This window comes from Anguilla anguilla, chromosome 11 (assembly GCF_013347855.1).
Source record: "Anguilla anguilla isolate fAngAng1 chromosome 11, fAngAng1.pri, whole genome shotgun sequence".
Taxonomy (NCBI): domain Eukaryota; kingdom Metazoa; phylum Chordata; class Actinopteri; order Anguilliformes; family Anguillidae; genus Anguilla; species Anguilla anguilla.
This window is the reverse complement of record NC_049211.1, coordinates 27,183,057-27,198,598: the sequence shown is the minus strand read 5'-3', so window position 1 is coordinate 27,198,598 and position 15,542 is coordinate 27,183,057. Positions and strand designations below refer to the sequence as shown.

General features: G+C 47.2%; 1 protein-coding gene across 9 annotated transcripts; it reads right to left on the bottom strand.

The window, feature by feature from the left end:
- Positions 1–1,397: 1,397 nt before the first annotated feature.
- pou6f1 (POU class 6 homeobox 1) lies at positions 1,398–14,794 on the bottom strand. Of its 9 annotated transcripts, XM_035382898.1 has the most exons (13): positions 14,425–14,794; positions 12,957–13,070; positions 12,614–12,709; positions 12,016–12,060; positions 10,810–10,996; positions 8,501–8,634; positions 7,497–7,719; positions 6,340–6,536; positions 5,649–5,777; positions 4,902–5,135; positions 4,368–4,503; positions 3,075–3,243; positions 1,398–2,777 (listed from the first exon to the last, which is right to left on the bottom strand). In XM_035382898.1, the coding sequence occupies exons 3-13, from the start codon at positions 12,665–12,667 to the stop codon at positions 2,432–2,434; spliced, it is 1,854 nt and encodes a 617-aa protein (XP_035238789.1). In that variant the 5' UTR covers positions 12,668–12,709; positions 12,957–13,070; positions 14,425–14,794; the 3' UTR covers positions 1,398–2,431. The 9 variants fall into 9 exon arrangements, with proteins under 9 accessions (XP_035238789.1, XP_035238794.1, XP_035238787.1 ...); XM_035382903.1 differs by lacking the exon at positions 12,016–12,060; XM_035382896.1 differs by lacking the exon at positions 12,957–13,070.
- Positions 14,795–15,542: the final 748 nt, after the last annotated feature.

Below are 15,542 nucleotides of genomic sequence, written 5' to 3'. Positions count from 1 at the left end.
AAAATACAATAACAAGGTAGAAATAAAACTCCTATAATTCCAAGACTAAAATTGCAACTTTCTTCAGTTCAGTAGAAATCTCTACTCAATTAAAACCTGATGCGTTGCATATTATTGGCTGCTCATGACAGAGACGACAGGCAATCTAACACACATACAGTAAACTGAAGAAGCAGATCCAGTTCAATATACAAATGGCTTCATGACATAGCGTGACTGACAAATCACATATTGGGAGGGACTCAGGTCAGCATTCTACTGTGCAATGGAGTGACCTTTCATTCATGCATTTGACTTTTGACACCATTGAGGGGGGTTCTTATAGTCAAAATTTATTTTCCCATTTAAATAATGAAAAAATAGATTGAAAAAAAAAAGAAATGCGATTACCAAGCAACAAAACTGATAAATCAGTATTCAGACTAAAGAAGGGCCCACTAATTCAACAGGGTAGTCCAAATTGTGGGAAAAGAATGCTGGTTTTAAAAAGCCCACAAAAAACATAAAACAACTCAGTTTAATAAGCAGTTGAGGGTCAGTAAATAGAATGTCTTATCGCCCATTTTTCTATTTCACATTCATGCCACTCTTCTCTGGCTCAGCAGCTTAGTTAAACACTGATTAGTAGCAAATGAGAGTGTATTTTGAATGAAATATTCTTCAGAGCAGCTTCTCTCCCAAGTCTGGCTAAACAGGAACTGAAAATTTTAAGTTTTGTTCCCTTATTTGTTTTATGCAAGATTTATTTAGAAGTCTTTAAGTATGTTCCAGCTTCTATTCTGTAAGAAGATATCTGAAGAAGCTTTGAGAGTATTGCTGTCACCAGTGACAGTGACTGTACTAATATACTGGGGGAACCAGCAGCCCTTTAATTAGACTATGGGAGCTTTTCAAGCATCTGTTTCATATATAAAATCTTTCCATCTGTTCTATATAAACCCATATATTGTAACCAGTCTCTCAAGCCTCTGCTATACACACATACATCTAAACCATTTCTGTTCCCTGTAATTTAGTTACCAGTCCATTCATGGGCTGCCTAAACCTACAGAGACAGGACACATGGTCTCATTCCAGGTGTACTTCTATGACCATAGACATGGGACAAAATATTGGCTGTACTGTACCCTTGGACAGTTGCCTCCTCTGTGCCATAGCCAGCCCTGTGCCCAACGTACCCAGACCCCACCCCACCCCCCACCCCCCCGGCCACAAAAACCACCTGCTTAATAAGCTGAACAAAAATAAATACATTGGAAAATAAATTCCTTTCAGTTCTCAATCTGTGAAATTTACAAAAGGATGCCTAGTTCATTTTGTTTTGACACACACAACTTCTCGACAGACCAAAAGCAAGGGACGTATGATGGAAGAGGGCAGGTCATGTCGTTTTTTTCCTTCAGCATGATTGGCTGGCTGGTTCTGACATCGTTTGTAATGCCTGCCAGAAGCAACCAATGGCATGGCTTATGCAAATCGCTCTGCCCCCCACTGCTGAACACTGTCCTTCTGCCACACTTACCATCTGCACCATACATTTCCTCACATTGCAAGCACCGAGACTCAACAAAATATGGCATAACTTTCTCTCGTCGATGGATGGAAAAGTCACTGTGACTGCCGATCTCTGTTTAACATGACAGATCGGCATTACTTATTATATTGATGAAACAATCGTTATAAAATGTCAGGTAATTGTAACAAGGTAAATAAAAGCATGCTCCACTTCCAATTCAATCAGCTTTTCAAAAGTCACCGACGTGACACAAACATAGTGAAACTGATATCGGAAAAGGTTAAAATACAAAATGTACGCAGGAGATCGAAATTCTCGACGTCCGTACGGGGAAGGAGAGGTTCGATTTGGATTTTCACTTTCTGCCTTTCTTTACCCATGCTCCACCATGACCATTTACCTCAGCGGTGAAACAGCAGCGGTTGTAGCATACTTTTCTTCCTTCCTATACAAGGCCAAATTTGGATCCCACTGGTTGCCATGTTATGCCAATCTCAGGCTGAGAAGGTTCCCACATAAAAACACGTGCGTTACATTCCCCTCAGACTGGCTTGACAAGATTGTCACTATAAAATTGCCACACGGGCTAAAAACCAATAGAAGCCCTCACCCTTCTTCACCCTTCCTCATCCCCCAAAAAGATCTCCTTCGTGAAAATGGTGGAACCCGAACTGGGGATTAGGAAGAGCAATCCGCGTTTGTCCACACGCACGTCTATCCTTCATCTTGGGCTGTGTTCTCTTCACGAGCGCCACCCACAAATTAAATCCCGCCTCCCGCAAGCAGTAAATCCCGCCTCCTCACTTTCAGAAAACCCATCGACCTCCAGCTGCGACTCCTTTGCCGCTCCATCGGAGCACCAATCCCCTTCCTCACCCCCTATCCCGCCCCGCCCCCAAACCCCGCCCCGCTCCGTTACTGAATCTGAAAGACGTTGATCTTGCTGGTGTTCTTCAGGGTCTGGCGCCGGTTGCAGAACCAGACGCGGACCACCTCGCGGTCGTAGTTGAGCTCCTTGGCGATCTCGGTGATCTCCTGGCCCGTGGGCAGGGCGTTCTTCTCGAAGTAGGTGTTGAGCACCTCGATGGCCTGCGGGGTGAAGCTGGTGCGCCTCTTGCGCTTCTTGGACGGCTCCCCGCCCACAAACTCCATCAGGTTCTGCTGCCCCTTCTGGTTCCACAGCTCCGCCTCCGCCAGCCACTTCTCCAGGACCGGCTTCAGCTTCTGCGCGCTCTTGGGCGTGATGTCCAGCTTCTCGAACCTGTGGGACGGCAACAACGCCCAGCTCTGAACCGGTGGTTGCTGGTGCTACGGGAGACCAAGTTCTACACCAGTATTCTTTAATGTCTCTTATGGACAGTTTACTCCATAAGGCTACATTATGTCAGAAATAGCAGTGCATGGGTGTGTCTCGCAGCATTGCCTGTCTCTCCACACGGTGCTACCCAATAAAAGTATTCCAGAATATTTTGCGCTGGCTGGGAGGGCAGTCTGACTTGCAACCTCTGTGCCGCAGTACCTCCTCCCAGAGGCTAGGGGGTGGCAGAGGAGACCTCACCTGCAGATGGCAGACTGGCTGTAGGCGGGCCCCTCTGTAGCAGTGAGCGCCTGTCCCACTTGCGTCTGCGTGAGCCCCAGGGAGAGACGGCGGATCTTGAAGTTCTTGGCGAACTCACGGATTTCCTCCAGATTAATGCCCTCTTCCTCTGCGACTCCCTGCTGGGGCTCTGAGAGGTGTGGTTAGCAAAAGAGACCCGTGTTAGTCCCGGTAAAGCGGAGAATGTACCTGCATTGTGCGCCACTATATCTCAAAAGCCCCTGCATTGGCAGGGGGGGGCGTTTACAGTAGTCCCAGCTAAAGCAGTGATGCACCACACAGTGGTGACGGTACAGAATTGCATCCTGGCAGTGCCAGTGCGGCCTGTGACCAGGAGTCCTGGCCGAGGGAGAGTTTCAGTGAACTGGGATCTCCCCACCCTTCCTGCCTCACCCCTCTATAGTGACTCCTATGATGCGCAGCCTAAGCCAACGTCGGTGCCTCTCAACCTCACCCAGCTACAGCAGGGATGCTCAAATCTGGCCGTCAAGATCAGCAACACTGCTGATTTTCTTTTCTACCCAACAGTTGAATGATTGATTCATTTCACCGATTGGCCATAGATCACACTTATCTGATGTTCCGTATTTAAATCAGTGCCTGATTGGAAGAACACCAGCAGAAGTGATGGCTTCAAGGGGCAGATTTGGGTCACTTGCCTGATGAAGACCCTGTTGGGTTGAAATGTTGCTTTTTAGTCAATAAAGTATTGGGAGCTGTAATCCAGTGTGCGGATATCCATTTTCCTTTAATCTGCAGATTCGGGTATCCCTGGTCAACAGCTAGAATTCTGATGCACAGCCTGGCCTAATGACTGTGCAGCTCAACCTAATGACTGCGCAGCTCAAGCAAATCCCTCTACAGGGACTCCTGATGGGCAGAGGAAGTGATGAAGCAGCAGCTGGGTGCACATGCTGTGGAGGACTCCCACGCTGGCCTGCGCTCCCCCAAATTCACAGTGCATCGATAGAGCGGCGGTGCGATTGGGCATGGCAGATAAGAGAATTAAATGACTAACAATGCAAGTCATTGAAAACTTGTTCTAAAACAATGAACTCCTACATCTGCCTTTATAAAAATGAGGTTAGGAATTGCTCTTATGCCTCCTCCACACTACAAAACTGGCACCAATTACATGCAAGCAGCACTGAACACAATAATACATGTACACAGCTTCAATACTACATGTGTCAGCACAATCTGCGTTTGTGTTTGAAGAAGTATTTCACGGACAAGCGGGGTAAAAGCACTCACTGCTGACGAGCTGGCCCACCGTGGGGGAGTCCCCGCAGGCAATGGGGACGGGGGCGGAGAGGGAGGTGACCGTCTTCACCGCAGAGGGCTGGGGGGCGATGACCACGGGAGGCTGTGTCACGGTCACCACGGGCCCCTGGAGCACAGATCAGACCACATTCAGCAGGGCTCCCACACTCCAAGGCCCCGTTCCCCCCAAAGAACTGCAGAGTAGGACGTGTTACATACACCGCAACATGAGTGCTGTGGATCATTAATACACAGTATAAAAATGGCCTAAATAAAAACCAAAAATAAATGCTGTCCCAGTACGATGTGGATTCAGATCCAAGATCAGTTTGTTAGGGCATCATTTGAAGTGTGAACTCATAGTGTTGGATATGGGGTTGAGAGTTATGTCATGCCTGAGTGTTGGGTGTGAGGAGAGTACCCGAATGTTGGGTTTGGGGTGCGTAACTGAGTGTTGGGTTTGAGGAGAGTACCCGAATGTTGGGTTTGGGGAGCGTAGCTGAGTGTTGGGTTTGGGGAGCGTACCTGAGTGTTGGGCTTAGCGAGCGTCAGGGGTGCGGAGGTCTTGGGGAGGACGGTGGCGGACGTGGCGGTGGAGGCGGGGCCATTTCCAATGGTGGCGATGATCTGGCCCTGGGCATTCACCACCAGCTGGGGAGACACAGTCTGGACCTGCAGGCTCTGAGAGGAGAGGGCAGGGGCAGTAGCCCCGCCCGCCAGGGAGGTGGGGTTTAGGAGGAAGGGGAGGGTCCCGATCACCTGCAACATTCAAAGAGGGAAAAGCTTAGGCTTGGACCCACAACCATGGTTTCATCATAACTACAGAGACTGAGACTGACATTGGCCTGAACAGTGTCACCTGGCTTAGGGTTAATTTAGTTACCTCAGCTTAGATAAATGTAAAGTGAATTAATACACCATTAACGATGGGCGTTGTGATTTCAGTAGTAGTAGTAGTATAATCAGTAGTATAATAAGACAACAGAAGTGATGATGCACATGAAATATTCTTCAATAAACATGAACCTCACGCTCACATGCATTGTCGAGTGCCTATATATCAGCATATAATCATTTTTATTTGCTTGGACCCAGTAACAGGCCAGTCATATTCCACTGCAGTAAACATTTGCTGTCGTTCGCTGAGCTGGGGTTCCGTTTGAGTCACAGTGCTTCATCCTCTTCCACCCTGCCAGGGTACGAACCCCTCAGCAGCCTGGCCCATCAGCCCACCCGGCCTGAGTGTGCGTCGGGGTGAGCATCGGGTCTGACCTGTCCCTGTGCGTTGGTGATGATCTGGCTGGTGAGGCCCGCCATACCAGAGAGATGGCTGGTGATGATGGGCGTGGTCGTCAGTGAGCTTATGAACTGAGGCTGGGCCCCCAGAGAGGCTGCACTGATCTGGGGGGGGGGGGCACAGAGGGGCACAGAGGGGTGGGGAGGACTGAAATGTGACACGGGCAAGACTGATATATGCTACATGTCCAGGTACATTCTCATACTCTACCTGAACCCACAAAATGGGAGGTACACGCACATAATTTCTCATGTACATGTGTAATATTTTGTATATATCTATGTTTAAGAACTTACACCACACAGACTTATACAGCTCACAGCCTTCGGACAGGATATTCACTTTTATAGCTTGATATTTTACTGAAGAAATTCAAGTTGTGTACTTTGCTAATGGCAACAACAGCAGTGCCCCACCTGGGAATTAAGCCTAAGTTACAGGCCCAATTGTTGCCCTACTAGGAAAAGATTATTGATATTTGTTAGTCACGTCATTTGTTTTTGTAATTTTTCTACCATTTTTGTTCTGTTAACATCTAAACTGTGGGGATGGGGGGGAAGTTGAGTCTATATAGAAAGAGAAAAATATAGTAAAACAAAAGCACCCCCGAGAGCACCTCACACGAGCCTATTTAAACGTCTTTTCCGCGAGGGGAGGCACACTTACAATGGCGGGATTGATAGTCAGCCCCGCCGTATGCGGAGCTGCCATGGATACGGTCGCCTCGGAGACCCTGGGCACGGTAGAAGCGACGGAGGTGGTCACCACCTGCGCCACGCCCGGGGTGGGCGTGGCCGGAGGCTGCAGGATGGCCTGCGTCGCCGTGTGCATCTGAGGCTGGACCGTGTTCAACACCGTGGCGGCTGGGAGACAGCAGACAAACAATCCCATAATCCTCCTGGCTGCTAGAAAGGCTGGCCAAAATGTCAAAAGAGCCTCTCAGGCAACTGGAGTATGAGCACGTCCGTTCTTTACTTTCTGTTACTTCTGCATGTGTGGAATACACACAAGCATAATTTCCACATGCGTAAATATGACACAACCGTTGGGCGGGTGAGAAAAGGGGGGCAGAACCCATCCAGTTTGCTGCACTGCTCCGCTGGTTTACAGATTAAATCCCCGCAGTTTGTCGTTGCATTAAACATCATGCAACTAAAAGCCCTTGAAGCCAATTTAAGGGATTTACCAGGTGAAAGGACATGACATCAGGGGCCCTATTAAGTCATTCTATCTGCGTGCGCCTTGCAGCGTGAAATCCCCTCGAAATCTGTACATCGGGAGCCCGGGGTACGGCTAGCAGGAACCCGCAGAGGTTTTTGGAAAGGTCACAGCTTGTTCTGAGAGCCTGTGGGTCTCTCTGCTCCTCATTAGTGATGGGGCATAAGGACAACACTAACATGGAGAAGAGCAAACCCAAGTCTGGTGCTACACTGGACAGCAAGGCACCAAGGGAGGCTCTCTGAGGGAAAGGGTTTGGTTGGACAGTGCGACTATATGAGCCTTGTTACAGTCCAATAAACTAAAAATAAGTTCAGTAGTTAAAATGTGTGTACACAGATATGGAAATACAGTAGGTGTATAATTTGCATTAGCTTTACGAAATAAATATACATACACAAAAATGTGAAACCCTGTTTCACAATTAATGTTGAATGATAACAGGAAGCTTGGAAGCTTTTCTTCAAGGAAAAACCTTTCCCGTGCTTTCCCTTGGTTAACACATGGATTTTTCCCATGATATTGGAATTGCGAATTAGTCCATTTTCCTCAGGAAGCTGTGTGAGGCCGTGAGCGATGTGGAGAGAACGTGCCGGAAGCCTTACTTTGCAGGCCGAGGGGCAGTTTGAGGACACCTCCAGCGGGAGTGGCGGCTGTGAGCCCAGGCAGGGTTGCCACGGTTGCCGTGGGGATGGTGATGAGAGCCAGACCCCCCTGACCCCCCATGGGGCCCGCCATGCTGAGCGGGATCAGGACCGGCTGGCCCAGAGACCCGGGCTGGGCCATCACCCCCGTCATCAGGGTGGCCAAGCTGTCCTGGGTCAGCACCTGGGGGAGGAGTCACAGGGGGTGTGGTCAGGGAGTTTCCATAATACAGTCACAGAGGGGAAGAACCAGAGAGGGGCAGAATAGCACAGGGGAAGTGCATAAAAGCAATTTCACTGCCTTTCTGTTCAAATAAACGTGATTGATTGTGCCAGCGTTATTAAAGTGGGTTAGGAAAACCGTGTCCACACACTGGTGCCAAATCTGAAATATGCTCTCCATTTAAATAGCCGATTAGTTCTGGTTTGGCACATGTATGCATTATAGGTCCCCTAATACTGCTTTATTCCTCCTGCTTGGTTCAGAGAGGTAGAGCTTCCACGTACCCAGCAGACTGAGCCATTCTGGGCTTTACTAAATGCAGGGGAGTGAATTAGTGGCGTGACATATATAATTATAGATAAACCAGATACTCAACTTCCATGTTCCTTTCATCTTCCCTTTTTCTTTACTACGGGGGATCGACTAAGCAACAGGACTTTCAGGTGCTTCCAAACTTCCATTGCCTCCCCTTTTCCCCATTTTCAGATGGTGTTACACATTGTACACACTGAATGTTTCAGCATCAGCAGAGAGACTGAACTTTCAATATTTAGAAGACTGAATTGAGTTATCTCGTCCGTCTATAATATCTCTGGTGTCATCCAGCTGATTCAAGCACACTCACCTGCTTCTCCCAAGACCTGGAGCGGTTCAAACCGCCCTGCACTGTGAGTGCCCTTTGTCGCCCTGCGGTGGACATGAAGGGGTACTGCGCTGCACGTGCGCTGAGGGGTCGGCTCACCTGTGGGCAGCCCTGCACGGTGATGGGCATAGCCGTTTGGGGCTGCGCCAGGGACACGCTGATGGCACCAGCAGGGGCCACCGTCTGGACCACAGGGGCTGATGTTTCCACGGCAACGCCTCCATCGGCCAACACTGACAGAGAACGACAACAGCATCAGCGCCACTGCTTCAATCATGACTCCCAGTCACAAAGGCTGTCCATCTCTGTACATCCAAAGGAGTACATCTCTGACTCCACAACATCCTGTAATGTAATATGGCTACCATGTGTAGTACAGACCCATTTTATTATAAGTAAGCTGAATCGCTTGAGTTAAAGAGTGAAATGGCACCACAGGCATAAGAAAAGAGGTTTGGTATATATTTATTTAGATACAGATGTCCTCACTCAGATCATTAAACAGGGGTTTAGGTCTTAAGAAATAGTCTTATTCTTTATTCCCCCATGTGCTGCGCCGGCTGGTGGAGAGGGCACATGCACCTGGGCTGCGTTAACTAATCAGCCCAGGTGCTTAAAGGTGTGCTGCTCTTCACAGTTCAGGGCCGAGACCGGGAGCACACATCGAGAGAGCGTTTATTTTGGAGTTTTTGTTCGAGTGCACAAAACGAAAGTGAACCGCCGCTGAAAAGCAGGAGGAGCTGGGCTGGTGAAAATCTGGCCAGCTATGAGCGGCAAACTGAAAAGTTGCTGCTCAGTTTTGCTTTCTTTTGTCTTTCTTAGTTTAGTTTGTTGTTTTGGTTTATTGTTTTTGCCTGGAAACCGTGAGGGGGAAGGGTGAAGATGTTTGATGTATTTCATTTCGTGTTTTGTGTGGGTGTGCTCTCTCTCTCTCTCTCTCTCTCTCTCTCCCTCCATGCGGCAACCAACGGTGCACTTCTGGAACTGCTGCATCTCCCTCCCAGGGGTGTCACGCTGGCGTGACATATTCCGCTTACTCCGTTTCAGCAACACTAGTCAAAACAAAAAAGTGCTTCCTGAATATATTTCAGAAGATTTTCATCAAGCCACCTGTCTAAATATTTTCACTGAGACCATGACATTGTAAGTTTTATTTTAGTGCTCTAAGAAAAACTGACATGACTTAATCTGTCAACCACCCACTCTTTCCCACATCCTGAGTCGAATTACATTTTGGTCCATCACTCGATAGGATTGTGCAATTCTTGCAGATTTCTCATGCTGCAAACCTCATCCCCAAAGGTGCTCTATTGGATTGAGATCTGGGGACTGTGCAGACCATTGGAGTAAACTGAGGGCACTGTCATGTTCATGGCCAGCTTGAGATGATGCATGATTTGTGACATGGTACATTATCACGCAGGAAGTATCCATTAGAAAAAGGGTAGACTGTGGCTATAAAGGGATGCACATGGTCATCAAAAATGCTTAGGTATGCTGTGGCAATGAAATGTTTGCTCAATTGGTATTAAGCGATCTAATATGTGCCAAGAAAACATTCCACACCATAACGCCACCATCAGCCTGCACCGTTAACACAAAGAAAGATGGACCCATGGATTCATGCTGCTTACAGCAAATTTTGACCCTACCATCTGCATATTGCAGCAGAAATCGAGGTTTGTCAGACCAGGCGATGTTCTCCCAAATCTTTTTGGTGATTGCATGCCCACTGTAGCCTCATCTACCCGTTCGTAGCCGAAAGGAGTGGAACCCGGCAGGGTCTTCTGGTGCTGTAGCCCATCCGCTTCAAGGTTCAACACATTGTGCATTCACAGAAGCCCTTCAGCACACCACCGCTGTTACTTCAGCATCTGTGGCCTTTCGGCTAGCCTGAACGAGTCTGCCCATTCTCCTCATCTCTCTCATTAAGGTGTTTTCACCCACACACCTGCTGCTCAAGTGAGCTGGTTTGTTTACCGCACCATTCTATATCAACTCTAGAGACTGTGGTGCATGAAAACCTCAGGAGGGCAGCTGTTTCTGAGATGCTGGAGGCCCCATGTCTGGCAACAACAATCACACCATGGTCAAAGTCGCTTAGATCATGCATGTAGCCCATTCTAATGTTTGGTCGACCAACTAAACCTCTTCACCATGTCGGCATGCTTTATATATTGAGTTGCAGCCACATGAGTAACTGTTTGGGGGAGCAGGCACACCTAATAAAGTAGTATATAATAATAGAGTACATAATAATTCATTTTATTCCAATAGCATATTTCATACCATTAGCTTTGGCCCAACGTGCTTCACTGCATAGGACAGACATACCCGAGAAAGCTGTCCAATACATGCATTTATCTGGTGGGGAACTGAGCAAACCGAGCCAGGTAAGAAGCCCTCACCTACTCCACCGCTGTTACACGGCTGTGTGGGGAGGTCCTGGGCCCCTCCCTCACTGGGCTCCAGGGGGAGGTTCTCCCCCTCCTCACCCCCGGCCTCCCGCTTCCCATCAGCCCCGGAGGCGGGCAGAGACGCGTCCACCTCCACCTCGAGCACGCGGATCGTCTCATGGCTCGACATCACAATCACCTGGACCGGGAGAGAAGGGAGGGAGGGACCAAATGAGAGGTGACCTTTACCCTAGCACTTTTCTACTCTCAGTTACCGTCCTACGCCGTTTTAGCCGCAGAGCAGAGAACATGTGCGATAGCCCGTACTCACACACTTATACCGACTGAGAAACTCATTTCAGTTCAACAGCCCTGCTGCTGCCACAGACCCATCAATTCAACAAAAACTCATTCATTAATAATGACTCACTTTACCCTAGTTCATCCCAGTTTTTCTTAAAATGTGACCTGGTCAATTGTGTTTGTGCGTGCTCACGTTTTCCATCTCCTATTGGTCCGCCCAGAGACGCACGCGCGCTCCTCCAAAACACTAGATGTCAGCCACTGCTTCCATCCACAGTCCCTCCCATAGTCCACTAGCTGACGTCGCACACATTGAGTTAGAGGAAGATGCCTCACACGCAGTTTGTGCCAGCAGACTGCAGGCACACGGCAGCGTCTAACAAAGATAAACCCTCCCCAGCAGCGCCCTGTCACCGTTACTTTAGTTTTAAAGAAAGCGCAATCTTTAAGAACAATCGCTCTATTCGAGAAAGCGCTGTTTCCCTCAGGTGTGTTTGACCATCTGTTCCGCGTGTAGCGGATTTAATTGGCGCGGGGATTTCCACTGCAGACCACAACACCACACCCTTGAAAAGCTGTAAGATTGCTTGTAGTTCCCTTGGCTGGGTGCATTGGTACATAGGTCAGCAGGCTAACGGTATCTCTGTTAGAGCATAGCAGTTACTCGTTATTCATGAGGTAGGGAATACCCTGCAGACAGAAGCCCTCCTTCCCTCAGCAATGCTAAGAGGACAACTGCTTTAGCCGGATGCACCAGGAGGCCCAAAAATAGACATGCTATGCGTTTCAGCACTTCGAACCACATGTCCACTCGCCGGAAGAGCGAGGAACCGAGCAGCGACAGAACAAGGACAGGAGAGGAGCACAGAGAGCGAGATGTGGAGACAGCACAGAGAGAGAAAGGATGCATCGTACCTGGTTGTCTCGGGCAGGCAATTTCAAAGTGCAGGAACCTAACGGCTGAAAAAAGACTTCTGCAGTGAGACAGTGAATGGCTGGGAGAACAGAGAAGCCAAGCACACATTAGCACACAATGGCAAAAAAGAAAAAGAAAACATTAACAGGTAAAAAAAATTGTGAATACAATACAACAACAACAGTATTGGCCAATGAGAAGCTTAAGCAATGCTTTCAGAAAGCCTCCCCCACCCAATCAACATTGCTTTTGCAGGAGGTGAGTACACAAGGCAGTGCCTGCATCGACATACACAAGGCCATGGAAAGAAGGGCCCACCCCCAACCCCAGCAGGTGAAAATGGCCGCAAGTGACGAGTGAAGACGCTGTCAATCATCCGCTCTTTTAGACGTGACGCGAGTATCTGCATACATTTCAAATGGCTCAGAAGATGGAAGAATGTTAGGGACACCAGGGAGAGGGGCAACAGAGTGGGGACAGCTGGGTGGCGGTGGTCAGAATTGCAGCAGTGAAACAGAGATGGAGGCAGAGCCTGGAGTCTGAAGGGCAGGTGGGGTTGTCAGGGGAGAGTCACGGTCGCTGTGTGCAGACTGTTACCTGTTCGTTAACGGTGAGGGAGCCTTCGTTAGCAGACAGCTCCTCCGGGTCCATAGCGCCTAACTCACACCACCCAGGTGTCACTGTGCCCACATACTGCAAGGAACAAAAACATCCACAAGCCTGCGTTACCCCAAACAGCCCCAGATCCGTCACACTCCGTACCCTGCATTACCTCCAAACAGCCCGATCTTTCACACTTCGTACCCTGCATTACCTCCAAACAGCCCGATCTTTCTCACTCCGTACCCTGCATTACCTCCAAACAGCCCGATCTTTCACACTCCGTACCCTGCATTACCCCCAAACAGCCCGATCCTTCACACTCCGTACCCTGCATTACCTTAAACAGCCCCTGATTTGTCACACTCCATGTGCAAATCTAACAAAACTGTAGACTACAACAGTGTAGCCTTCAGCTAGCCTCTTCAGGTATCGATGCAGGAGGATGTAGTCCCTAAATAAACACACAACTTCATTTACTTCCATTTGTTACTTAAAAATTGACTAGTAAGCAAGTATTTTCAATGGCCTATTATAAAGATATCAATTCAGCTGCAGACAAATGCAAAACTCACAGAAAACACTGAAGAATATTTGTTTATTAATCTGACTTAAATGTGATTACAGCTATTTGAATCCTGGGAAGGGGGGTCCGTATAAGGTTTAAAATATCCAATGTCTGAAATTAAATGCAGCTTTATCAGAAGTAACATTATTGTGAAATACTGTGAAGCATTTATTTTAACATAACCATTATCTAGTTATAATAGGTGGCTAGCTGCATTGCATATATGCTACTTCTCACTTTGATTACTCAAGTCCTGCAGTTCATTGTCTATTTCAATATGCATAAGGTTGCATAACGCATACCACACAATACAGCGGATCATGAATTATGCTGATAGCTAAACAGCAACCTAGCCCGTTTGCTATCTGGCTGAGTAACATATTGTGTGAAAACTACCTTTAGCCCATTTTGATAGCCCTAGCTTTCCAACAAGAGCAGCAATTATAATATCACACCGCCTGCGTAACACAATTAAAGAAAAATTTCGGGCCGCAGGAAATGTCTGCATAGGTAGCAAGCTAGCTACCATTAGCCGACTAGTGACTAACGTAACCTAATATTTTACAACGCAAGTTAGCTTGCTTGCTAGGTAACGTTAGCCAACTGATGCGAGTTTAGGTATATTTGGGAAACACATTACACCGTTCACGTTTGTGTGCGACTAGTTAGCTACAGTACCCTAGCTAGTTACGTTGGTTAGTAAGGGAGCTTGCTTGTTAACACTGGAAAATTAAATGCAAACACTCCTAGGAAGGATATTTTTCTATTGATTTTAATGCGGCCTAGGAGGGCCTTCAAAGCGTTTCATTTACGTTTCCTTCCTAGTTGTACATAGAGAGCGAGACCAGGGAAATATATCTCAAGTTATATATTTTACTGACACATGGAAATGTCCAGATGGACATTCGATGCAGCGCCGCGACTGTCACCCCTCCCACAAAAATATCTGATCAGACCAAACTTTGGCAGATCCTCCCGTCTACCAACCCCCATCCTTGATCCAATAATAACAATCTCCCCGCGTACTTTTCGGTACGCTCTACTCTGCTTACACACCGTAACATAATTCAGCCGCTGCACCAAGTCTAAGGACAGCGGTTTATGTATTTCCCCGACTCTTTATCATAAATATATAAATTATGCTAATTAAGAACATTGCATATTAACCAAAAAACCTCATTTCACCGTCTTGAAATACACACAGATCTGTTCAGAAGAAATCACGTTATAAAAAACTTACCGAAAATAATTCAGGTTTTTTGGGGGAGCGACTCCTCTTTTCAGAAGCTTAGGCACAGTTTGTTTATAAGCCGAATAATTAAAAATTCATCTCACAGCTTGCAGTTAGGCGCTATGACAGCACACAAAAGATGCATTTGCATTGATAAAGAGGGTCGGCAGCACGTACAACCTCCTACCCTTAATATTTAATGACGGTTCCTCCGTTACCTGAAGCTTGGGTGAACACCAAACACCTTCGTGCACACCGAAACCAAGGCTTTCCGCAGAAAAGTCCCGCAAATTTAATACAAAATTGTCTTTTTGCACTACGTCATGAACATAATTTATGCAAGGCAAGTATTGCACGGAAAAAAACGCCGCCACTCGACAGAGGGGGGAGCTATGGCCGCCTTAAAGAGAAAGTGTTTTTTGAAACATTCCATATTCAGTGGCTGCCTCTATTATTAAATCACCAATGAACGTTATGTCCTGTCGTGGTATTGGATGGCTTTCCAGCCGTAATGAAATTCTTCCACGTGCATTTATGACACACATTATGAAGTCTGAGAAGAAGACTGCAGTGTGTTAGGCCCAGATAGGCGTGCCAAACGATAGATGTGCGTGTGTGTGTTACGTACGAATATAAATTTCCTGCCTCTGGCAAATATTAATACTTATTAGAAAAGTCACTGATTGAAATGTGAAACTTTCAATGGGTATGGATGAAATTTCACAAACTTTGAGCATAGCCTATAGGCTATTTGAACAATTTTGGCATTACTCCAAGTCAAGGACAAAACCATTGTAGTCAGATTTAACTGTTTTTGCATAAGGGAACTTTTGGTTCTCCACACCTTTTTCCTTTCGACGCTCAGTTAAACCCCCGAAGGTTTCCACGCATCCTCAAAAATTTTTTGATGCAGTTTTCCAGTTCCTGGAAAATATTTTAAGTTTTACGTCACAGGCCAAAACTGCAGGTGTGCCGATTTGCGATTACAACTTAGTATAATTTAAATAAATATATGCCATTTTCATGAAATACATGTTCTGAATATCAACACTTAATGCCTAGTATTTCACGTTTGTACGCGATGAAATTTGTTTGACTGTAAATTTTCTGTTATCTTACCCTCTTAT

Excerpts from the sequence above, each read along its gene's own strand:
- pou6f1 (XM_035382898.1), bottom strand. The coding sequence starts at position 12,667 with ATGGACCCGGAGGAGCTGTCTGCTAACGAAGGCTCCCTCACCGTTAAC. Across the intron at positions 7,720-8,500 it reads CCGTGCAGGGCTGCCCACAG|GTGCTGACCCAGGACAGCTT; the intron begins GTGAGCCGACCC and ends CTCCTCCCCCAG. Across the intron at positions 5,136-5,648 it reads TCACCAACGCACAGGGACAG|GTGATCGGGACCCTCCCCTT; the intron begins GTCAGACCCGAT and ends TGAATGTTGCAG.